The sequence below is a fragment of the Haematobia irritans genome, chromosome 4 (assembly GCF_050003625.1).
Source record: "Haematobia irritans isolate KBUSLIRL chromosome 4, ASM5000362v1, whole genome shotgun sequence".
In the NCBI taxonomy this organism is placed as follows: Eukaryota; Metazoa; Arthropoda; class Insecta; order Diptera; family Muscidae; genus Haematobia; species Haematobia irritans.
In genome coordinates this window covers 115,984,863-116,010,417 of record NC_134400.1, presented here as the reverse complement: position 1 = coordinate 116,010,417, position 25,555 = coordinate 115,984,863, and the positions used below count along the sequence as shown (strand labels likewise).

The following is a 25,555-nucleotide window of genomic DNA, read 5'->3' as shown; positions in this document are numbered from 1 at the left end:
ATGATTGCTACGAATACAATTTTAAAGAGGAATTGGAGAAAATGTTGCAAAGAAACCTGCCAACAAGCAAAATAGATAACGAACGTGTGTGAACCTAAAGTCGTGCACTTTTATCTATTCAAGAACAAGAGGCAATTTGGACGTCTTGTTATAATTACAAAGTCTTTGCGTGAAGGACTAAAAGAAAACAGAGTACTCGTTTATCCAGGACATCTCCAAAAATATGCAACACTGAAATCAGCTGTTTAAAAACAATCACAGAAAATAAGTGAAATCTTGCATTTTTAATGTATGAAATGCTCCAATTAGTAATAAATGTTTACTGCTGCGATTATTTATGACACTGTACCACTTTGAATTTTATGTTTTTCGACAAATAAATTGCTATTGTGAATCGATGAAGCGTCCCTTTATCAAAATAAAATCTGGCAACATCGGTGCGACTTGCACTGATGAGATGTTCTGGATAGAACACTAGTGCAACGATGTTCTGGATAGAACACTAGTGTAACGATGTTCTGGATAGCTCATACAAATGTTGCATCCAGTGCAAAAAGAAAACAGCGCTATAGTTACTTCGCTTAAAATTGTAAAAGGTATATTGGTGAACAATGGAATAAAGTGATTGTTTTTCAGATATTTTACAGACGCGCTGCCTCCATGGAGAATAAAAACACTGGCTGATAGACGTTGCAACATGTAACTTTCCACTTATAATCAACATCATTCTATTTTATTAATGAAAAAATTATGTTAAATGTGTTGTGATAATGGTATAAATGTTATATTTATAAGAATTTATAAATGTTTAATCAAATTAATAAACATCTAAACAATCGTGTTTTAATTGACCACAAAGATTCTTTTACAACTATCTTAAAATTCACGTTTTCTGATTGTTTGAAGGCTCTTTCTAAATTTATTTGACGTCGTTTAAATTTTCTCAACAATTTCTCAACTTGAATATTACCCTACTCCTTTGAAAAATGTTTGAAAAATTGTTGAAATTTAGCATTGTTCACACGTTTGTGTTTATTGAGATGCGCCTATAAGTTTATCCGGACGACAGTGCTCGCGTCGAACATATCTCATATATTGGCAACATTATAAGTTTAAGGCCGGTATGCACCTCTAGCGAAAAATTTCATTCCCATAAGAAATGCATTGCTATTTATGCTAACGAAATTTTCGGTAGCGTTCAATTTCGTAAGCTGGTACGCACCTCTAATGAAAATAACAGGGTTGTCAAAAGCATATTTTGGCAGCAAACATTTAATTTATTACAACCATTGTGTGCGTAAAAGTTTTAAAAGGTCTGTAAATAATAAACAATTTATTTGAGGAATATTTGGAACATATATTAACAATGTTTAAAAGCACAGCCCTGTTTTTTTGTTGCAGACTTAAATAAATTTTTGCTACCGAAAATTTCGCTAGAGGTGCATACCGGCCTTTAGTCTGAAGGCATAATCGACTGTTGCATATGTTTATGGGAGCGATCACATATAAACATGCAGCAGTATCGATTATGTCTTCGGACTTAACTTATAATGTGGCCAATATATGAGATATGTTCGACACGAGCACTGTCGTCAGGATAAAGTTATAGTCTGCACGGCGCATAACTTGGTATGGTGCAACTTCTCAATAGTAACGGCGCTTTTCTGACGAATTTTGGATATTGTATACGACTGTTTTCGACGTGGTGGGGATTCCCAGAAGTGCCGTCATATTAAAAGATGTCAAAAAAGTCGTCAGGGTCAACGTTGATTATGAGGGTTTCCTCAATTCCTTAAATTCTTTGGTAATTCCTTGAAAATTTCTTTGAAAGTGTCTTGAATATAAACATTTTTCAAATGGTCATGTTTATTGAGAATATTCTCATAAATTTATAGGGACATGATTGTAATCGATAAATGACTATCCGATTACAAATATATCTATATATCGAAATATGTAGGTAGAGATAAAATCCATTCAAAAGTAAACAAAATATTTAACAAAACTTAAAATTAAATATATGGAGATTTAATAGTAGTAAATATCAAAAATGCTACCATAGGATACAATATAAGGAGTTTTTGAAACTACAAATCACATTACTTATGAAAAAATAGCCTACTGTATGGGAAGGTATTGACACCGGGGTAAAATAGTTAAAAAACAGGGGTATGGACCAAGGATTAGTAAGCAATACTATGGCGGGAGGACGTTATGGAGATACTGAATGGGAAGCTCGGGAGGTTCGTATCATTAACTTCAGTAAATTTCTTGAGGAAAAGTTCATATTAACGAGGCTACTATTTATGATAGTCACAACGTCAAAGGGAGTTGGAGGAGGCCAGAGCAAGGGCTGCCCAAATGGAAAAGACCATGAAGTGGTGGTCTGACTGCACAGCCAATTGGCGGGAAAAGTGGAGTAAGGTATGTTTAATAAAGAAATGATTTGTTCTAATTGACAGCAACAAAGGTATCCTGTAGTTACCAAATTGTTATGTCAACACAAACACAGTTACAGAATAAGACGTTCCTTACATGTAATCATTTTCAGGTGCGTAATGAACGTAATAAGGCCAGGGAAGAAGCAAAACAGTTGAGGGCAAATTTGGAGATGGCAATGAAAGAAGCTAATTCTTATAAACGCGAAAAAAATGATTTGGAAGTCCAAATTTCGCAGCTTAAAAAAGAGATGGAAAAAGTGCATTCTTTGATGATGAAACATGCTGGACAATTTCACAAAACCGGGTTGGTCTTTACTTTGCGACTTATTTATATGGATGAATAAAACCAGTTTTATTACAGGGTGGCCGACACTGGCGAAGAGTCAGAGTCCAATATACGAGATACTAATAATTCACCTGACATCTCTTCTGACGGTTTGAAAAATGTAAATAGTGAAGATGGCTTAGTAACTAAGGCTGCGGGTGGTGACATGAAGGACTTGGACATTGAGGAGTTTATATTAAAGGGTGCTGTACCGAAAACTTTAACCGATATGGGTAAGAAATTTATCAAATACAGATTACTTATACATTTGCAAAATATTTGTATAGCCTAACTTGAAGAAATGCTATTTTTAATTGGATAAATCTATAAAAATCTGTTAATGTGTGCAATTGACTTTTATATAAAAGAATGTTGCCAAGTTATATTTTCTTATTGGAACAATAATGAAAGCCTTCCAGTCCGCCTTACAAGTCCGAACTAGACAAAAAATCTGCTCTATAAAAATTGTAATTTCATTTGATACCGTTGGCACGTATATATACATACAACGACACCGTTTTAATTAGAAATGTTTAATTGTAAATTTTTACCTCCCATTGGTTAAAGTCCGATATAAATAGAGGTCCTTATACTATGGGACTACATTCAGAGATACGAGAGAAGTGGCTGATAGCTAGACAAAATTAAAGTTTCTAATAAACTTAGAATTACATGTTCTTAATGAATAAATAAAACAAGTAGTAATGAGCCCGTCTATTCTACACGACCAGTAAGGTCAAGAATAAATATTTTTTTATAAAATAAATTCAAACTATGAGCATATGCGGATTTAATAATAAGTAATTATATACTTCCAGATGAAGTTTCTGCAGAAGAGAAACGCCTCATACAGCAACTTTCAAAAGATGATTTTGATGAAGACTATTTACTACAAAAAATATCGATGTTGCAATTACGTCTAGATGAAGCACAGAAAACAGTGCAGGCAGAAAGAGAGTAAGTCTTACTTTTTGAAATTGCTTTTATTTTTTCTTGTAATATGTTTTGTACTGAATATTCTTAGTGAGAAACATGTCTTGCATAAAAATCTGGAGAAGCTATCTTTGGAAATTCAAGAAGTCCGAGATCGACAGGAGGAATTACGAACAGCAAAACAGGTTTGTAAATAATTCTTTATATACTATTATGATAATGTTTATCTTTATATTAATATAATAGGAGGCTGTTCGTGAATTATTAACATTACAAGAATCTCACAGGGCGGAAATGCGAATTATAAATAATTCTTTGGCGGAAGAGGTATCATCGCGAGAAAACTTAGAACGACGTTTGGCCGAGCTACGCTCCGAATTGGAAAGACTTCAAGCTGAAAATGCATCAGAATGGGGAAAAAGAGAACGCCTAGAAACGGAAAAGTTAGGATTAGAACGTGATAATAAGAAATTACGCGCAGAAATACGCGATTTACAAGACAGATCAGATCGTAAAGGCCGGCCTTTGCCAGCAACTGATGTTGAAGTACGTGCTTTACAGCAAGAATTATCCGAACGTACAAAAGTAAGCAGCAATAATGAAAAGAGAAATTACAATGACAACATTATATATAAATATTTCAGGAATTAAGTGAACTTAAAAGCTCACATTCCAAGTTGAAGAAACTTCTATCGGAAACTAATACAGAATTGGGACATGCTGTAAGGCGCGCTGAGCAGTATGAGGCAGAGGTAAATAAAATGTATTTGTTATCTATTAATAATTTGATTGAGAATTCAAGATTATTCCATAATTATATTTACACAGTACGTAGGACAATATCACAAGAAATTGACGTGATTTGTACAATTATTCCCCATTTATATGAAATTCATTTATCTTCGACAAAATTCATAACGTCAAAAGAGAGCCTCTAGATCAGGCAGAATACCATGCAGGTCTTAACAGGATTCATGAGTATATCGTAGCTGAAGCGGTGAGAGACTACATAGTAAAAGGTCCAGAAAAAAGAGGCCTCCCATGGCAACCAAGATATTATTTCTATAGAAAATTTTGTCAAAATTTTATTTCTATAGAAAATTTTGTCAAAATTTTAATTCTATATACAAAATTTTGTCAAAATTTTATTTCTATAGAAAATTTTGTCCAAATTTTATTTTTATAGAAAATGTTGTCCAATTTTTTTTTCTATAGAAAATTTTGTCAAAATTTTATTTCTATAGAAAATTTTGTCAAAATGTTATTTCTATAGAAAATATTGTCAAAATTTTATTTCTATAGAAAATTTAATTTCTAAAGAAAATATTGTCAAAATTTTATTTCTAAAGAAAATATTGTCAAAATTATGCCAAAAAATTTTTTTCTAAAGAAAATTTTGTGAAAATTTTAATTCTTTATACAAAATTTCGTCAAAATTTTAATTCTGTGTACAAAATTTTGTCAAAATTTTATTTCTATAGAAAATTTTGAGCAAATTTTATTTCTATAGAAAATTTTGTCCAATTTTATTTCTATAGAAAATTTTGTCCAAATATTATTTCTATAGAAAATTTTGTCCAAATTTTATACCTAAGAGAATTTTTGTCAAAACTATATTTCTATAGAATTACAAATTTATATACAAAATTTTGTCAAAATTTTATTTCTATAGAAAATTTTGTCCAAATTGTGTTTTTGTAGAAAAGTTTGTCCAAATTTTATTTCTATAGAAAATTTTGTCCAATTTTATTTCTATAAAATTCTATAAAAATTTTGTGAATTTTTTTTTTCTATAGAAAATTTTGTCAAAATTTTAATTCTCTATACAAAATTTTGTCAAAATTTTAGTTCTATATACACAATTTTACCAAAATTTTATTTTGTCAAATTTTAATTTCTATATCAAAATATTATTTCTATAGAAAATTTTGTCCAATTTTTTTTTTGAAATTTTGTCAAAATTTAATTTCTAAAGAAAATTTTGTCAAAATTTTAATTCTATATACAAAATTTTGTAAAATTTTAATTCTATAAATATACAAAATTTTGTCAAAATTTTATTTCTATAGGAAATTTTGTGCAAATTTTATTTCTAAGAAAATTTTGTCCAAATTTTATTTCTATAGAAAATGTTGTCCAATTTTATTTCTCTACAAAATGTTGTCAACATTTTATTTCTATAGAACATTTTGTCAAAATTTTATTTCTATAGAAAAATGTTTCCAAAATTTTGACAAAATTTTATTTCTATAGAAAAAAATTCAAAATTTGATTTCTATAGAAAATTTTGTCAAAATTGTATTTCTATAGAAAATTTTATCAACATTTTATTTGTATAGAAAATTTTGTCAACATTATATTTGTGTAGAAAATTTTGTCAACATTTTATTTCTGTAGGAAAATAAAGATATACAAATTTGTGAAGTACCTTTTTATTGGAGAGGAATATTTTGCAAAATCTACCGAATAATCAGGAATTCTATCAATCTACTAAACAGTAGAAAATCTACCATGTTTGGTAGAATTCTACCTATGGTGGCAACCGTGATTGTAACACGTTGTAGTATAAATTATATGGTGAAATGGAACTATTGCGTTTTGCAATTCGCAAAGTAGGTTAGAACATGGTGTATAGTTTCGTATTCTTGGTTTGAAAATTTGATCTTCAAACAAAGATTTATTTTATTAGTATGTTACAAAATAATCCAATTAATAATTTTCAATAATATCATACATATTTAAAAATATATATAAAAAATACTTTTCATCTTTTACACATATTTTTTTTTAATTTTAATTACCACAAATACTAAATGCCTTTTCTAAAATCGGAAACATAAAATCGATACATTTAATTAGCGAATGCTGCTATACCAGTAATTGCACGGCCCAAGATCAAAGCATGTATGTCATGGGTTCCTTCATAGGTATTGACAGCTTCCAAATTCATCACATGTCGGATAATATGATATTCATCTGAAATTCCATTGCCTCCCAACATATCTCGCATAACTCGGGCAATATCTAATGCTTTACCAGCATTGTTGCGTTTGATCATGGATATCATTTCGGGGGTGTGCAATTTTTTGTCTTTTAGGCGGCCAACTTGTAGACATGCCTGCAAACCTAATGCAATGTCTGTAGACGCATCGGCCAGTTTCTTTTGGATTATTTGATTTGCTGCTAAAGGACGCTTGAACTGTTTACGATCCAAGGTATACTGTCTGGCTATTTCAACACAAGCTTCAGCAGCACCTAAAGCACCCCAAGCAATACCGTAACGAGCATTGTTAAGGCACCCGAATGGACCTTTAAATCCAACTACATTTGGTAATAAATTCTCTTCGGGGACATGTAAATCATCCATAAGAATCATGCCTGTAGGTGAAGCTCTCAAAGAGAATTTTCCTTGAATTTTCGGTGTGGCCAAGCCTTTTGGAGATTGTTCACGTTCAACAACGAAACCTCTCACCTTACCATCTTCAGCTTTAGCCCATATAATGAGAACGTCCGCAATGGGTGAACTAGTAATCCATGTTTTGGAGCCATTCAGAATGTAGCACTTTGATTTACTATCGTATTTGGCTCTAGTTTCCATGCCAGCCGGATCGCTGCCATGATTAGGTTCGGTTAGACCAAAAGCACCTGTAAATAATGAAAAAACAAACTTCATTCTTATCGCTTATCGCTTATCACTTATCTCATATTGTATGTGGGGTACTTCAACGACGCTTCTACTATCTCTACATTTATGATTTGCAAACTACTTAGCTTACCTATTAATTTGCCTTGAGCCATCCTTGGCAAGTATTTTTCTTTTTGCGCATCCGTGCCATAATCGTAAATAGCACCCATAGCTAAAGAACTCTGAACGCTCATTGCAGACCGATACGCTGAATCCACACGCTCAATTTCACGTGTCAATAGACCGTAGGCAACATTAGAGACACCAGCACATCCATAACCGTTTAGGGTACAGCCCAAAGCTCCAAGACTTCCTATTTCTTCCATTATTTCTTTGTCGAAAGTTTCCTCTCGATTAGCCTTAGTAACTCGTGGAAGCAGTGTACTTTGACAATAGCTGTGGAACGAATCTCGTATCGCAATTTCATCTTCGGTCAATTGGGATTCCAAATTCAGAGGATCTTGCCAATTGAATTTCGGCGACTCCCCTGATTTAGTTGCAAATGTTGCTCTGGACACCAGAGGACGCAGTTTAGTTAAAACATTTTTTGCAAGCATTTTGTTTTGTTATTTTTCCTTTGGTATCTATTGTGTTAGATAAGTTCTTTCTGTTCAGTTTAATACACACTACAGTTCTCACACATGCACATAAAATCAGCTGAGGCCTTTAGCCAACCGACCGACTGTTCTGTTTAGTTGGAATATTCTCGTCACACTGAATGGGAGGCTTGTTTGAGTGAGGTTACTACGTATCAACACTTGAAATATTTTTAGTGTAGAACAAGCATGTGTAGATATTTATCAGCATATTCTCTTGTACCCAATCGAATTGGGTACTCTTTTATTCTCTACATTAAAGACATAATCAAATCTCTCTTAAATTTCATAAGTTATTTTATTGATATTTAGTTTAATATAAATCTTATCTATGGTTGGACAGATTTTAGTTAACACGGAGAGAATTAAAATATACACACCCATTTCAATTGTTGTTATGTACTTTATTTAATCACACCTCATGATATTTTCTAATCGCTTGATAAGATTTGTCAACGTAGTTGTCGCAAAACGATCGCCATTCAATTTGTAAATTTGGATTAACTTGTTGGTATAGTATATAGGTTAGAACTATGTTTACATGACATATCAAAAAATAACATCCATTTTCGATTGGCGTTGCTGAAAAGTATTTTACATCAACGGATAATTTAATGTTAATTCACGTCATCTGTACTAAGTTGAGTTTTGTTGATAAAACAGAATAGCAAATTTCTTTATATTTCTTAAATATATGTTAAAAATTATGACAAAAATATTTTTGTTACTGTATTCAATCTGTAAATATTGATAACAGTAGCGACGACTTCACTTTCATAAAAACATTGACGACGTCATTTTCCCGGTATATTACCCACCGAATTTAAACTCTTCCTACGATTTTCTGTTAAATAATATTAGATTTATTAAATACTTATACTATATAGGTTTAGCGGTACACCGTTTTATTTCAGACGTACTTAGACTATTCAGTTCAATATGATTCTGAAATACTTGGATGAATTGAGTGTTACAAGAAAGAGAGTGTAATAAAATAAGTGCCTTTATCTGATATAAGTTACTTATTGTCAGGCCGTATAGACGAATACTGTACCTGGAAATATGATCATACCTTCTGATACCATAGACATATTCACAGATATTATTGAACAATACATTAACTGCCTGTTCGTGGAATTTTCGTTCGCCTCGAGACGAACGATTCGTCAAAAATCACTTATTGATATCTCGAAAACCAGAGTCTGTGAAATCCCAATTGTTTCGGTGTTCCATAGTACATCGTAAATAATGAGTTAATGATAAAATTCAGGATTTTCTAGAAATTATTTTAGTTTCAATCTAGACGAACGATTCGTCTCGAGTCGATTTTGTGTTTCATGAACAGGCAGTAAGTATCCGCATACTGACACTGTCACTGTCATAAAATAAAAATGACATGGGGTAAGTCTTTGCTAATAAATTTCTTATATTCTGTGGAGTAAATGAGTGTGACGCCAAAAATGTTCTTAATTTGTTAATAATTTATTCTAGTTACACGAATCGTATATGATCTGATCCGACTAGATTAAATTTTCATTAATCCTAGACATCTTATCTACGTCTGAGAGACGTATGCGTTTTTTTAGTTTTTCGCTCTCCCTCATAAAAATGAGTACCGAAAATGTGATTTTTTGTTACACAGTAAATAAAAATTTAGCCAAAAACGTTTTTAAATGATAAGGAGTTGTATATAGAATCGGTGCAAGTACAAAAATTTTAAACAAAAATCCACAAATTTTGTTTTGTTTGTAAGCTAGGGTTAAAAGTTACTTCCAGTTTCTTGACTTAACAATGTCAATCCTTGGGCCATTGAGAATAATGCTGTGTTCTACAATGTGGTACGTAGTTCGTCCCTTAATAACAAGACACTTAGATTTATCTGGGTTCAGACACAAACCAGTCACAGAAACAAATATTTTTAATTGATCCAGTTTATTTTTAATTGAAATGTCTTCAATCACAGAAATGATAGTATCAATCACCAAAGTCAAAAAAACAAGTAAGGAAAGTCTAAAGTCGGGCGGGGCCGACTATATTATACCAATCACCAAAGTCAAAAAAACAAGTAAGGAAAGTCTAAAGTCGGGCGGGGCCGACTATATTATACCCTGCACCACTTTGTAGATCTAAATTTTCGATACCATATCACATCCGTCAAATGTGTTGGTTGCTATATATAAAGGTTTGTCCCAAATACATACATTTAAATATCACTCGATTTGGACAGAATTTGATAGACTTTTACAAAATCTATAGACTCAAAATTTAAGTTGGCTAATGCACTAGGGTGGAACACAATTTTAGTAAAAAAATATGGGAAACATTTAAATCTGAATCAATTTTAAGGAAACTTCGCAAAAGTTTATTTATGATTTATCGCTCGATATGTATGTATTAGAAGTTTAGGAAAATTAGAGTCATTTTTACAACTTTTCGACTAAGCAGTGGCGATTTAACAAGGAAAATGTTGGTATTTTGACCATTTTTGTCGAAATCAAAAAAACATATATATGGGAGCTATATCTAAATCTGAACCGATGCCAACCAAATTTGGCACGCATAGCTACAATGCTAATTCTACTCCCTGTGCAAAATTTCAACTAAATCGGAGTTAAAAAATTGGCTTCTGTGGTCATATGAGTGTAAATCGGGCGAAAGCTATATATGGGAGATATATCCAAATCTGAACCGATTTCAACCAAATTTGGCACTCATAGTTACAATGTTAATTCTACGCCCTATGCAAAATTTTAACTGAATCGGAGCAAAAAATTGGCCTCTGTGGGCAAATGAGTGTAAATCGGGCGAAAGCTATATATGGGAGCTATATCTAAATCTGAACCGATTTGGCTGATATTTTGCAAGTTTTTCGAGACTCATAAAATATTCGGATGGACGGAATTTGAGGCAGATCGGTTGATATACACGCCAATTATGACCAGATCGGTGAAAAATATATATGGCAGCTATATCTAAATCTGAACCGATTTTTTCAATAGGGATCGCCTTTGAGCCGAAACAGGACCCTATACCAAATTTTGGGACAATCGGACTAAAACTGCGAGCTGTACTTTGCGCACAAAAATACACCAACAGACAGACAGACGGACATCGCTAAATCGACTCAGAATTTAATTCTAAGCCGATCCGTATACTAAAAGGTTGGTCTATGATTACTCCTTCTTGGCGTTACATACAAATGCACAAACTTATTATACCCTGTACCACAGTAGTGGTGAAGGGTATAATTAATTCTTCCAATTAAAAATTAATTGATACAACTAATTGTTGTATTTGGTTTTTGTTTCTACTAAAACATTTATTGAACCAATTATTTAATTGAATAGTTTTTAAAATTCAATTAAAATTTTAATTGGAAAATTGTTCATGATATTTTTTTCTGTGATGGAGGACGCCCATTCATGAACAATGACGCCCATTCATGAACAATGAACGAACAGGTCATCGTTCACCATTTTGACTGCACATCAAATATGTTTCTATCAGCTCTAAAATAAATATGAACGTCATTTATGTAACATGCACAGAAAGAAATATCACCAACATTTTTCCAATAGAAGTTTTAATTGAAATTGAATTAAAACATATTCAATTAAAAATGAATTAAAACATATTCAATTAAAAATTTAATTGGTTCAACAAATTATTTAATTGAAACAAAAATTAATCATAAAAATTCAATCCCACGGCGGCGGGTTCTCTGTACCGGATTGACCCGATGGGTCCAACTCATCGGCCAGCGGCTGTCACATCAGTGTACGTGTTGTTTCGTCCGTCTTTTTGTGTTGGAGGAGGTGCATCCCGGGGAACCTTCTCCGTTTGCTTTTGGTCCGAGCCGGGATAGAGCAGAACCCCGGACCATGGTTCTGTTCGGTCTGTCGAAACCAAATTCACCATCGTTCGGTTTCGGTGTAACCGGTGCTTGGAATGGGTGCACTTCCGGAATTGTTCCGGCCTAACATCGCTACGGGAGTATAGTCATACTGACTACGTGGTAGGATGCTGTGCCAGTGATAGCGGCAGTGGGTCATCAGACTATGCGACCCCCCCGACATCTCCCGCACAACAATATTCTCCGCCGCAGCATCAATTTAATTGCAATGGGCTCCGAGGTAAGATTAGCGAAATAATAGATTTTATGAATCGGAAGAGGATCAGGGTCGCGGCGATCAAAGAAACAAAGCTAAATGAGACCTGTAGCTTGCGCCATTGTCATGGGTACAATGTGCTGAGTAAGGATCGCACTAGGAATGGAGATGGTGGCCTGGCTTTCATTTTACACCGTTCCGTGCAAGTATAGACCTATCCCGCTTGTGCCAGACACTAGTGACCCCTGCATGGAATGTATGGGGGGTAGCAGTCAAGTCTGGGGCTGCCGAAATAGAGCTATACAATGTGTATATACCGCCGGTTGGCAGCTGTGCTCCAGGTTATAGCCTAAACATTGAGTGGCTGTTGTGCGGGCATAACCGATTGGTTCTAGGAGACTTTAACGCCCACCACGAACTTTGGCATTCTCTCCTGGGTAATGACCAGAGAGTCATAGCTTTGGCAGAGCAGATAGATGACTCCACATTTTGCACGGTGAACGAAGAGGCCCCACGAGAATTACGGGTGACTGCGGCAGTTCGCTAGATTTATCCTTAGCATCGCCTGGTCTGATAAATGACGTTTCCTGGCAACCCGTCATTTCATTGGGTTCAGACCACCTCCCCATAATTCTCACCATTATCCGACCCTCCGATTTCATAACCTCTGAACGACGGACGTTCATAAACCAAAAGAAAGCCAACTGGGAAGGCTTCAGAGAATATATAGATCGCCGCTTCAGTGAGCTCCCGTCCCCCTCTCATGTTCCTGTTGCCCAGAGGGTGTTCAGGGACATCATCAACGCAGCAACCGCTCGCTTCATTCCAGCTGGTCGAATTGCCCAAGTGAGGCCTAACTTCCCAGCTGAAGCGGCGGGACTCGCAGACGACCGTGATGAACGCCGTCGTGCTAACCCTGCTGACCCTAGAATCAGGGAACTGAATCTAGAGATTAGTAAGATAGTCGACGAGCACAAGGTTAGAGCACCTGAAGCAATGTAACCTAGGCACAGGAAAAGGTAAATTATGGTCGACAGTGAGAGCCCTCTCGAACCCCGCTACAAGGGATGATGGGATTTCAGTCACCTTTCGCGACGTGACTGATCCGAAGAGATGCGCCAAATACTTCAACCGACAGTATGTCGAGCATCCCGAGAGTGATAGAGCGAAAAGGAGAGCCTCTCGTCGCATACGTGGTCTCCGAGCCGATGGCACACCACAATTTACCGCAACCGAAGTTACCAATGTCATCAATAGCGCGAAAGCATCCAAGGCGCTGGGCCCCGACGGAATTTCAATGCTAATGCTGAAGCACCTGGGAATACTGGGAGTTGAGTACCTGACCAGACTCCTCAATTTGCCCTTGGAATCACTCGTTATACCCGATGTCTGGAAGATGGGAAGGGTGATTCCACTACTGAAGCCAGGCAAAGATTCGAGTAAAGGTGAATCGTACAGACCGATATCCCTTCTCTCGCCAGTAGCCAAGACACTTGAGGCACTAATCCTCCCCAGCCTTGTGGAGAATTTTCCAGCTGCCCACCATCAACATGGATTCCGTAAGGTACACAGTACGATGACAGCCTTACATGCCATTTCGACACATATCAATAGGGGACTTAATCAGCCCAAGCCGTGTCATAGGACGGTCCTCGTGGCGCTTGACCTATCGAAAGCATTCGATACGGTCAACCATGCCACATTATTCGAGGACATCGAGAATATGTCCCTACCGGCAGGAACGAAACGTTGGGTTCTGAATTATATGTGTGGACGCCAGTCGTACGTGGAATTCAGGGACAAAAAGTCAAAACACCGTAGAGTTAAACAGGGAGTTCCCCAGGGTGGGGTGATATCTCCGGCACTATTTAACCTCTACCTGTCCTCGATTCCACCCCCTCCTGACGGCGTCGAGATTGTATCATATGCGAACGACTGTACAATCATGGCATCCGGGCCCATTGTTGATGACATATGCGATCGCTTAAACGTCTACATTGCTGATCTTATCAGTTATTTCACTGCTAGAAATCTGAGGATATCTGCCACCAAATCCTCAGCTACACTGTTTACTACATGGACGGCGGAAGTGCTAAGGCAGTTGAATTTTAGAGTTGATGGCGAAGTAATTCCGACAGTAAACTACCCCAAGATACTCGGGGTAACATTCGACAACCTTTTTAGGTCATCCGCCCATGCCACTGCAATATGTAATAAGATCCGCGGTAGAAACAAGGTCCTCAAGTCACTTGCCGGCAGTACTTGGGGTGCGGACAAAGAAACCTTGTTAACTACTTATAAGGCAATTGTCCGGTCAGTGGTAAACTATGCAGCTCCAGTGTGGACACCGCAGACCATTGACACACAGTGGAATAACATACATACCTGCCAGCGTTACAAAAGAGAGCCTCTAGATCAAGCAGCGTACCAGGCAGGTTTGAACAGGATTCATGAGGATACTGTAGCTGAAGCGGTGAGCAGCTACAAGGTTAATCCTGTTCTCGGAGTCCGTCCACCGCCCATAGCACCGGAGGAAAGAGACCTCCCACGTCAGACGAGGGTAGTTTTAGCCCGATTAAGATCAGGCTAGTGCAGCCGCCTCAATTCTTACTTATCGGTGATTGATAGCAGCATAGCTGACGTATGTCCAATTTGCAACCAAGGGCCACACGACACGCGTCATCTTTTCTCTTGCCCTGCTAAACCAACCCGACTTACCACCAGATCACTCTGGACGCACCCCACCTTAGTCGCAGAGTTCCTCAATCTGGCCACAAGCTGAAGTACCAGAGCGTATAACATAAAAATGGATGAAATCACAATAAACTGTTACAACAACATCATAAAAATTAATTTGATCAATTAATTTTTTAATTGTCTTTGGCGATTGATGCTATAATTTCTGTGATTGAAGAAATTTCAATAAAAAATTAAGTGGATCAATTAATTTCGTGATTGAAGACAAAAAAAAATCTGTATGTGAATAAAATTTGAACCCTGCGGTACGCCTTTGTGCATCGGAAGATGTTTAGAAATCTATCCAAGTAGACAATTTGACTTCGGTTATTAAGTAGAGCAAACGAATGTCAGAACCAGAGAAATGAAAGAAATATCTGAGTTATGAATAGAGGATTCCATGGTCTACGGTATTAAATGCTGGTCAAGCTATATTAATAACTCGGACTTTCCATCATCGCGAAATCGAAATTGGACGGTAGTCACCATTTGTTTTGAATGTAAATAATTGGTTGGATAAGTACTTGGCATAAATATTACATAACAGTTTTTATTTTTTTTGCAAAATTGAAAGTTGTTCCACAATACTCTCCATAAACCCTATAAACGTTTTCAACATTTTTTCAACAAGACATTTTGAACAATGCTAGCACATATGTTACGGCAAATTGCACGTGAACCGAGAGCTGGATCTGTGCCAATATACAAGGTGCAATGAAAAATTATGAAAATGAAAAGTAAAATTTGTGCGATTTTTGTTCTTTTTATACCCACCACCACACACAAAAAAATTTTTTTCTGATTCAATCACGAAATTAATTGATTCAATTAATTTTTTAATTGAAATGTCTTCAATCACGAAAATGATAGTATCAATCACAGTTTTAATTGGGCATAGAAAAAATTCTTGATTAAAAAATTAATTGATTTCATTACCAAATTTCAATTAATTTTTTAATTGATTCAATTAAAAATTTAATTGATGTTGATTGAAAAAAACAAATTTAATTAGAAATTTAAAAAAATGCATCACTTTTTTAACTGACTTAGTCTTCCGAATTTGAATAAAAGTTACTTGTATCAATTAAATTTTTAATTAAAAATTTTTAAATTTTCAATCATTGACTAAATTAACTTAATGTTTCTATCTTGATTAAAAAGTTAATTGTACCAATTAATTTATTAATTGAAAAAAATTTCAACTTCAATTAACTTTTTAATTGGAAATATTTTGGTGATATTTTTTTCTGTGCATAGAATGGTGACGGGGGTATAATAAGTTTGCCATTCCGTTTGTAACACATCGAAATATTGATTTCCGACTATATAACATATATATATTCTGGATCAGGGAGAGATTCTAAGACGATATAAGCATGTCCGTCTGTCTGTCTGTCTGTTGTAATCACGCAGTCATCGCAGTCTTCAATAATGAGGCTATCGTTCTGAAATTTGGCACATATTCATCTTTTGCCTTCACGCAGGCCAAGTTCGAAGACGGGCTATATCGGTCCGTGTTTTGGAATAGCCCCCCTTATAGACCGATCTCCCGATTTTACTTCTTGGGGTTCTAGAAACCGTAGTTTTTATCCGATTTGTCTGAAATTGGAAATCTGGAGGTATTTTAGGACCACAAATAGATTAGTCGAAAATGGAGCCTATCGGCCCTTTTTTGCTATAGCCCCCATAGACCGATCGCATGGTTTTATTTCTGGAGTTTCTAGAAACCTTAGAAACATAAGATTCCATCGATTGTTTTAATCCATTTGAAATATGTTTTTTTTTAGGTAAAACGTTTACGCCAGCGAGTGGAGGAACTAAAACGTGAATTGGCTTCGGCGGAAGATGAACTTGATTCAGCGGTTAACCAAGTACGTCGTTTGCAGAGATCTAATGATGAGCTAGTTGGTCAAAATGAGGGTTTGCAAGTTCAAGTGCAACACTTACAAACAAGGTTTGGCAGCTCAAGAAGAGCATTTTTTTCTTTTAACATTTTTCATGTTGTGAAACAAGTAATATAATTTAATATAACTTCTTCTAACCTATGGAATGCTGCTGGAATTGGCATAACATCTTTGCTAACCTTTTCTATTTTGCAATAATATTCTATACAATTACTCTGCTATGTATTAGACGTATTCCAAGTCCCCAATTACGAGGTGGTGGAAGTTTTAATGGTGTTCAATTACGCAGCAAAATTGCTGTTGAAATTCCCAGTGATTGCTTGCCAAATATCAATGACTTGCGTCAGATATTTGATGATGGACCATCACAAAGTAGTGTTGGTCTTCGCCATTCCACGGGTGGCGAAGCTTCATCTAAACGTTCTAGTCACACCGAACGCACTCTATTGCAACAGCAACAATCGAGCCATTTTTTTGATGCCAAAACATCACATGTTGAGGAGAATATTTTTGAGTCGAAAAGTCGTAATTTGGAATTTGAAAGGGCCAAACAGAAATTTGACAATCCATCGCATTTACATCACCAACATCATCACCACCAGCGCGAACAACGTGAACGATCATCCGGAAGACATAATGGTGGACAAAGTATCAATAGCGCTGCCGGCAGCTGCAATAACAGCGGTGGTAATCAGTCAAATGCTCAAAATAACCGAGCAAATTTGGTTTTACCTTTAAAGTCGAGCACAGCTATTGGTGGCAATAATGTGGCTAATTCAAATTCACCAAATTTGAATACGAATTCATCAAATCTTTCAAAAGACGATATTAATCGTCAACTATTTGAAGACCATTCACGTTCTTCGACTGTTGGCGGTATTGGTATTGGTGGCGTAAATGCTGACTCAAAATTCTATCAAAAAGACACCACAAGTTCGGCTCCTTCTGGAAATTACTCCAGGAATAGCATAAATCTGGATGGTCTTAAAGTATCTGACGATGAGGTAAGTAATTCTAAATTAAACCCTAGGCAGAAGAACCAACAATATGAATCTGTTCATTAAATGTACGGTTATACTCGAAATCTTAATTTTTTTTCTTTTATATTTGGGTATATGTGAATGTTATTTTTTAATTTTCGGCTATTATTTTTTATTTTTATATGAAATAAAATTTTGCTTATCTGATCTAATTAATATTTGTAAGTATTGCCTTAATTTTAACTAATTTGTAAAGTAACCAAAATAACACCGAATGATGTGAATAGTAATCTTGCACGATGTCATTTACATTTCTGAAACTAATTTCGTCTTTATTTTTACCATTCCACAGACTCCGTAATTATGGATCAACAAGTCTGCTACTCGACGAAGAAACAGAAGGAAATAGTGAATAAAGGTGCATAGCTCAACTTCCAGACCAGATGCTTAATATAACTAAAACAATGTACTGAATTATATAATTCAGATGCATCTATGAAAAACGAAAATTTCCTTATTTACCTTAAGTATTATGGGATTCATTAACATAACTATCCATATTCATCATTATTCTAAGGACATTTTTATATCTAATCACCCTGTCTTAGGGTACTACATAGTATATGAGCTCCTATATATATTATTATAATATATTGTATTGATAGAAGTTATATGCAAAACATCTTAAGCATATTTAAAAAAAAAATCAACTCCATATATAATAAAAATAATAAATATTAATATCCGCATACACATTATTATTATTCCGATTAAGAAGAGGCACAAGATCAATTTATATAATTTAGTGTAAGTATCTTCCTTGATTTAAGGGTAAACTATATTGTTTAACATTTAAGATTTGAAAACAAAATAAATATAAATATATTATTTTGTCTGCCCAGCAAAAACTCTCATTACCCGGTAATCTTGTAGGTAAGCCTATTTAAAAATTAATAACCCCTTATTACATTTACATATGCATGTCCTAGGAGGAAAGTTCTTCTCCCCAGGCATACTTTCGGCCATAAAATAAGTAGTGCATTTAAAGCATATAATCACCTAATATGTAATGACTTATTCGTAGATACACCAAAGCTTGCAAAATAGTAACAGGCAACCAAATCTCGAAAATATTGATTTCTATCGTCGATTACAATGGATCAAAATATGGCGAGTGATGCTGTAATAGGAGAACTACTTGAATAGAAACGAATATTGTATAAATAAACAAAAAATCTAATAATTCATCTAAATAAGATTACACGCAAATTAATTTCACACTTAAAATAGAAATAAATGTAGGTTGTTTAAGGGAGTTGGATTCATGAATTACGTTATAATATATTCAATAGCCAATTCATATTAGGTTCGAAATCTACTAAAAGTGGATTTTAAGTTTTTTTTTTTATAAGGCAAATGGCATTTGAAATTTAGTTTAAGTGTATTTTGGAAGTGTAATGTGAATGCGGTATAAGAAAGCATTTATTTAAAACATAATATGATAATGTCATTAAACACAATTATTATGAAATATTTGTGATAAAAATTTCTTAACCGAAAAATCTTCAGAATTACCGTTACATTACATATTCTTTTTGATTTTTTATGTAAGTGCTCAATTATGTGAATAATTATACCCAATGGTACCATCATTTATTCTATTTTATTAATTCGTTAACTACAACTGCCTAAAAATTTGAGAATGACAATTCGAAAATTACCGAGAAGTATTAATTTTTGTCATTACAAGTTAGTCATTATATCTAGCCGCAATGTAATGCAACGTGTGATGACTGCTTTACTCCTGGTAATGTAAATTGTAATGAGATGTGGTTACCTAGTTTTTGCTGGGCAATGAATCAGCGAGTTCTTGATCATGGCTGTATGTACATAGACACTATACATTAATAGAAAAAGTCTGCTGTTAATAGCAAACACTTACTGGTATTTTTCATCAGTCAAAAAACTGCTGTTTTGACAATCTGCTATTGTCAGTAGTTTGTTGGTATTTTCTGCTGATAAAGGGTGGTTAAATTGTAAGGGCCGATGTTGAATTTGAACCACACCTAAACGCCAAGTTTTTTCCGCATTTTATTTGACATTTCTCTATTTCAGACTTACTCAATTTGAACCATGGAGAGATACACAATCCAACAACGTGTTAAATGGTTCCATGAAATGGCAACAGTGGATGATCAATTTTCGAAGAAAAACATCTTCAGTGATGAGGCACATTTTCACCTCAGTGGATTCGTCAATAAACAGAATTGCCGCATTTGGGCGAATGAGAATCCAAGAGTGATTGTCGAAAAACCAATGCACCCACAAACACGGTTGCCAGATTTTTTCGAGAGAGATCTCCAAAATTTCGAAATTATATCACCAAAAAATCCCCAACTGAAATATTTTTCCCCATGAAAAATCCCCAAAGGAAAATTCATATTATCGATGTGTGTTTTGCAATAAAAATTGCGGAGGTTTTTTTCAGAAAGTTCGAGCCAATAATAATCTACCAAAAATTGGAGAAAATCCAAACAAAAATTATTTTGTCACAATTTTATTTATAGGAAATTTTGTTAAAATTTAATTTCTTTAGAAAATTTTCTCAAAATGTTATTTCTATAGAAAATTTTGTCAAAATTGTATTTCTGTAGAAAATTTTATTTCTATAGCAAATGTTGTCAAAATTCTATTTCCATAGAAAATTTTCTCAAAATTTTATTCGTTTAAAAATTTTATCAATATTTTATTTTTTTTTGTTTTGTTATTGTTGGTTTTGTTCTTTAAGCATTGTCGTTGTTTTTTTTTTTTATTTCAGCTTAAAACCATACATTGTCTAAACTACAAGAGTAGCTTAACCAACAGAGGAAAAGAATGTTTGTCAAATTTATTTGGGCAAAGCCCTATAGACTGCAAGATGGTTGGATGGACCCACGTTTCGGAATTACCACATTCCTCATCAGCATCCTCTACTTGCAGCAAAACTATCAACCAATTATCAGAATAAATTCAGGCAGTTTATTAAACCCAACAAAAACCACACTTGAACCCTCCGAAAAAAGGTTTTACATTGATAGCCGGCTTATGCCGAAATAAACTCGAAACAAACATATCTCTTTTCCTATGCCACTGTCAAATCATCGATTTGAATTCACATGGCTGGGTTTATTTTGAGCGTGCCTCCTCTTCTTTTTCCATTTGTTTTGTTTTGTTATTGTTGGTTTTGTTATTTCTATAAAAAAATTTTGTCAAAATTTGACTTCTATAGAAAATTTAAATTTAGCAAATGTTGTCAATTTTTTCTATAGAAAATTGTATCAAAATGTTATTTTATGAAAACGATTATTCAAATTATTACTTCGATACATTTTTTTTCAAATTTTTATTTATACAGAAAATTTTGTCAAAATTTTATTTCTATAGAAAATTTTGTAAAAAATTTATTTCTATAGAAAATTTTGTAAAAAATTTATTTCTATAGAAAATTTTGTCAAAATTTTATTTCTATAGAAAATTTTGTCAAAATTTTATTTCAATAGAATTATTTTTTTTTTAAATTTTATTTCTACAGAAAATTGTCTCAAAAATTTATTTTTACAGAAAATTTACACAAAATTTTATTTCTATAGAAAATTTTCTCAAAATTTCATTTCTATAGATAGTTATCGCAAAATTTTATTTCTATATCAAATTTTTACAAAATTTTCTTCTTATACAAAATTTTTGCATAATATTTGAGTGAAAGTATAAAATTGTTCATCAAAATTAATTTTAATAATTGATCTTATGAATACGATTATTCAAATTATTCTGATGTAACGCTCATATAAATCGATCGCCTTTTTTAAATCTCGTGCTTTAGAATGTCGAAATTTCAAATTAATATTTTTTGAATTTGTGGAAGACCTACAATTTTGAAGAATTTTACAATTTTGTACTTACCTTTTACCCCAGAAACGATTATTAATACACATATTGGTTTGGTATACATTTTTTAATATTATTTATTAATATAATAAATTTTGAAGTACAAATAATTACTTAGTTAATTAAAAGCTTTAGCACATTTTTCAAAAGTTTGTTTTTGGGGTTCTTTTTGTTTTGGTATTATTTTCGTAAATATAAAAAAGGAGGAATTTATATCAATATATTTATGCAATTATTTTGGACTATTGAGTTCCGTACGTATTTAAACTCTTTTTATTATGAAGTGGCTATATCATTCATATGCCATTGATTTTTTTTGAGTATAAGCTAGTCTCCCAGTGGATGGAGTGTGATCATTGGTAATACAGGGTGTCTCAAAATAAAGGTTCACAAGAAATATCTATTCAGAAAGATTTAGGTTAGGTTAGGTTAGGTGGCAGCCCGATGTATCAGGCTCACTTAGACTATTCAGTCCATTGTGATACCACATTGGTGAACTTCTCTCTTACCACTGAGTGCTGCCCGATTCCATGTTAGGCTCAATGACAAGGGACCTCCTTTTTATAGCCGAGTCCGAACGGCGTTCCACATTGCAGTGAAAGCACTTAGAGAAGCTTTGAAACCCTCAGAAATGTCACCAGCATTACTGAGGTGGGATAATTCACCACTGAAAAACTTTTTGGTGTTCGGTCGAAGCAGGAATCGAACCCACGACCTTGTGTATGCAAGGCGGGCATGCTAACCATTGCACCACGGTGGCTCCCATACAGAAAGATTTACTATCGAACAGGCTCGAAAAAATTTTATTATTTTTTTTAATTGATTAATATTTTTGACTTCGATCACTCGAACCTTGTAATTTATAGAGTTGTAGGGTTTAATGTTTATTATAAAACCAATCTAAGTGAACTACATATATACTCAATATCTATTTCGAAATTTTCCCGAGGAAAAGAATTGGCAATGAACTTCTCTACGCATTTGACGAATTTTTTCAGTTCGAGCGAACATTCCAGAAAGTTTTTACATTCAAGCACAATCTAATATACACTCGAGCAAAATCTTTATACTATTTCGCAATTTCCATAATAATGTGATTTGTTCGACTTTAGTTTCGAAGATTGAATATACTGTTCTAGTGAACAACAATTTTTAGGATGTAAAAAAGGATTAAAAAAACAAGTAAGTAAAGTCTAAAGTCGGGCGGGGCCGACTATATTATACCTTTTACCACGAAGTATACCAAAATTTTTAATACAATCTTAACTCCTTCAAATTTGTTCGGAGCTATATAAAAGTTTATATTCCCACATACAAATATTTAAATATAAACCGATATGGACAAAGTGTTTAGACTTTTAGACTCTATAGACTCAAAATTTATATCGGTTAATGACCGGGACGGAGCCAATGTTAGTAAAAATATTGAAAATATTAACTCGTGTAAAAAATTGGTGGATCTAATTAGATGTGATCAGATCTCAAAATTTGCCACTTTGGATCCAACCAGATATGATGAGATATAATTATATATAACTATATATAATCCCATATATGACAAGATCTAACATCAGATCTATCTACATATAGGGCTATATATAATTAAGGCATTAGATCTAGGCCAATATTGAGATCTCATCAGATCTAATTCTATAGCAATTAGATATCATATCTTAGGAATTTTCGGTTCTGCACAGATCTAATTAGATCTCCCAATTTTTACTCGGGAAATCCAAATCCATTGCATAATTTTCGCAAGTCTGCATTTATGATTTACCGGTCCATACATACGAATTAAAGGGTGATACGGTCAAAATTTGGTCAATATAAACTTGACGTATTTCTTTCAATTTTGCATTTAAAAAACCTGAACACCCCTCATTTTGAAGGTGTGTGTGTGTGTGTGTAGAGTGTTGCTCCTATTTTGATTTTGGAATTCACTCTTCAGTTGTCAAAATGCCATCCAAGCAAGAAGAACAGCGTATCACAATTTTGCTCGCGCATCGCGAAAATCCGAGCTACTCGCACGCAAAGCTGGAAAAATCGCTAAAAGTTGCCAAATCAACCGTTACAAATGTAATTAAAGTGTTTGGGGAACGTTTGTCGACAGCCAGGAAGTCTGGATCGGGGGGAAATCGAAAACCGGAAGCCGCTGAGACGACAAAGAGAGTTGCCGGTAGTTTCAAGCGAAACCCTAACCTCTCTCTCCGAGATGCCGCAAATAAGCTGGGTGTATCGTCTACAACCGTGCATCGAACCAAAAAACGAGCCGGACTATCGACTTACAAGAAGGTAGTGACTCCAAATCGCGATGATAAACAAAATACGACGGCCAAAGCGCGATCCCGGAGGCTGTACACGACGATGCTGACGAAGTTTGTCTGCGTGGTAATGGACGACGAAACCTACGTCAAAGCCGACTACAAGCAGCTTCCGGGACAGGAGTTTTATACGGCAAAAGGAAGGGGAAATGTAGCAGATATTTTCAAGCACATAAAACTGTCAAAGTTCGCAAAGAAATATCTGGGTTGGCAAGCCATCTGTACCTGTGGCTTGAAAAGCAGCATTTTCATAGCTTCCGGGACTGTCAACCAAGAAATTTACGTGAAAGAGTGCTTGAATAAACGTCTGCTGCCTTTCCTGAAGAAAAACGGTTGTTCCGTACTGTTTTGGCCGGATTTGGCATCTTGCCATTACGGTAAAAAGGCCATGGAGTGGTACGCCGCGAACAACGTGCAGGTGGTTCCCAAGGACAAGAACCCTCCCAACACGCCAGAGCTCCGCCCAATTGAGAAATACTGGGCTATTGTCAAGCGGAACCTAAAGAAGACCAAAAAACTGCTAAGGACGAGCAGCAGTTCAAGGCAAACTGGCTTTCTGCGGCGAAGAAGGTGGACAAGGTGGCTGTACAAAATCTGATGGCAGGTGTCAAGCGTGAGGCCCGGCAATTCGGATTTGGAAAAGCGAAAGCCTAACTGAATATTTTTCCTGAATTTTATACTAATTGAACTTGAAAAAGAAATTTAATTTGATTTTTTAAATAAACGATTTCACCGATTTACACACGTTTTCCCTTGACTAAATTTTGACCGTATCACCCTTTAGAGTATAGGTAAGTTTGAATCATTTTTATGAGTTTTCGACTTAGCAGTGGCGATTTTATAAGGAATACGTGGGTATTTTGGCCATATTTGCCCAAATTGGGAGCTTTTTCTAAATCTGAGCCAATTTTTACTAAATATAGCACACATTGTTTAAATTTTAATTGCACTCTCTGAGCAAAATGTCAACATTTTCGGAATGAGACTTTGGCCTCCGTGGTCATATGAACCTAAATAGGGTGAGAGATAATATGGGAGTTATATCTAAATCTGAACCGATTTCAATCAATCTTGACATACACCGTTGGTGTGACAATTTTACTCTCTGTGTAAAATTTCACATAAATCGAAGTAACGCTATGTTCTCTGTGGTCATATCATATATCGGGCGATTTGACTGATATTCAGCAAAATTTACGAAATTTGAAGAAGATCGGTTGATAAATATATCATTTATTACCACATCGGTTAAAAATATGTATGACAGTTATATCTAAATCTGAACCGATTTTCCCCATATCAATAGGGATTGTCTTTGTACCGATAAAAGACCCTATGCCAAATTTTAATACGACCCTAGCTGGAATTTTCTTAATGCTTTTAAGTGTAATCTGTAGACATTATGTTTCCTGTTATGCCATAATTAAAAATCCGAATTTAGGCAAATACATATTCCTAATATAAATCTGTTGCAATAACACACCATTAACCTACATATATCCTATTTTTTTTTGTTGGTTATTTAAACCAAACTAAAATATATTTTAGAAAAATCGGGACTAAAAATAACCGACAACGTTTGTTATTTTAACAAACAG

General features: G+C 34.5%; 2 protein-coding genes across 3 annotated transcripts; one reads left to right on the top strand and one right to left on the bottom strand.

The window, feature by feature from the left end:
• The first annotated feature begins 1,953 nt into the window (after positions 1-1,953).
• LOC142236886 (coiled-coil domain-containing protein 102A) lies at positions 1,954-18,458 on the top strand. 2 transcript variants are annotated; one of them, XM_075308168.1, is made up of 11 exons: positions 1,954-2,243; positions 2,314-2,424; positions 2,552-2,745; positions 2,803-2,999; positions 3,585-3,723; positions 3,791-3,884; positions 3,946-4,284; positions 4,344-4,451; positions 16,613-16,779; positions 16,959-17,733; positions 18,062-18,458. In XM_075308168.1, exons 1-11 carry the CDS (start codon positions 2,172-2,174, stop codon positions 18,068-18,070), a joined length of 2,205 nt encoding a protein of 734 aa, XP_075164283.1. In that variant the 5' UTR covers positions 1,954-2,171; the 3' UTR covers positions 18,071-18,458. The 2 variants fall into 2 exon arrangements, with proteins under 2 accessions (XP_075164283.1, XP_075164284.1); XM_075308169.1 differs by lacking the exon at positions 16,959-17,733.
• Positions 6,330-8,115, bottom strand: LOC142236887 (glutaryl-CoA dehydrogenase, mitochondrial). Its single transcript, XM_075308170.1, has 2 exons — positions 7,476-8,115; positions 6,330-7,344 (listed from the first exon to the last, which is right to left on the bottom strand). The coding sequence occupies exons 1-2, from the start codon at positions 7,939-7,941 to the stop codon at positions 6,551-6,553; spliced, it is 1,260 nt and encodes a 419-aa protein (XP_075164285.1). The 5' UTR covers positions 7,942-8,115; the 3' UTR covers positions 6,330-6,550.
• Positions 18,459-25,555: the final 7,097 nt, after the last annotated feature.

Bases quoted from the DNA above. Each gene is read 5' to 3' on its own strand.
- LOC142236886 (XM_075308168.1), top strand. From the start codon at position 2,172: ATGGACCAAGGATTAGTAAGCAATACTATGGCGGGAGGACGTTATGGA. The intron at 2,746-2,802 runs GTTGGTCTTTAC...GTTTTATTACAG, and splicing joins GGACAATTTCACAAAACCGG to GGTGGCCGACACTGGCGAAG. The intron at 4,285-4,343 runs GTAAGCAGCAAT...TAAATATTTCAG, and splicing joins AATTATCCGAACGTACAAAA to GAATTAAGTGAACTTAAAAG.
- LOC142236887 (XM_075308170.1), bottom strand. From the start codon at position 7,941: ATGCTTGCAAAAAATGTTTTAACTAAACTGCGTCCTCTGGTGTCCAGA. The intron at 7,345-7,475 runs GTAAGCTAAGTA...CATTATTTACAG, and splicing joins GGCTCAAGGCAAATTAATAG to GTGCTTTTGGTCTAACCGAA.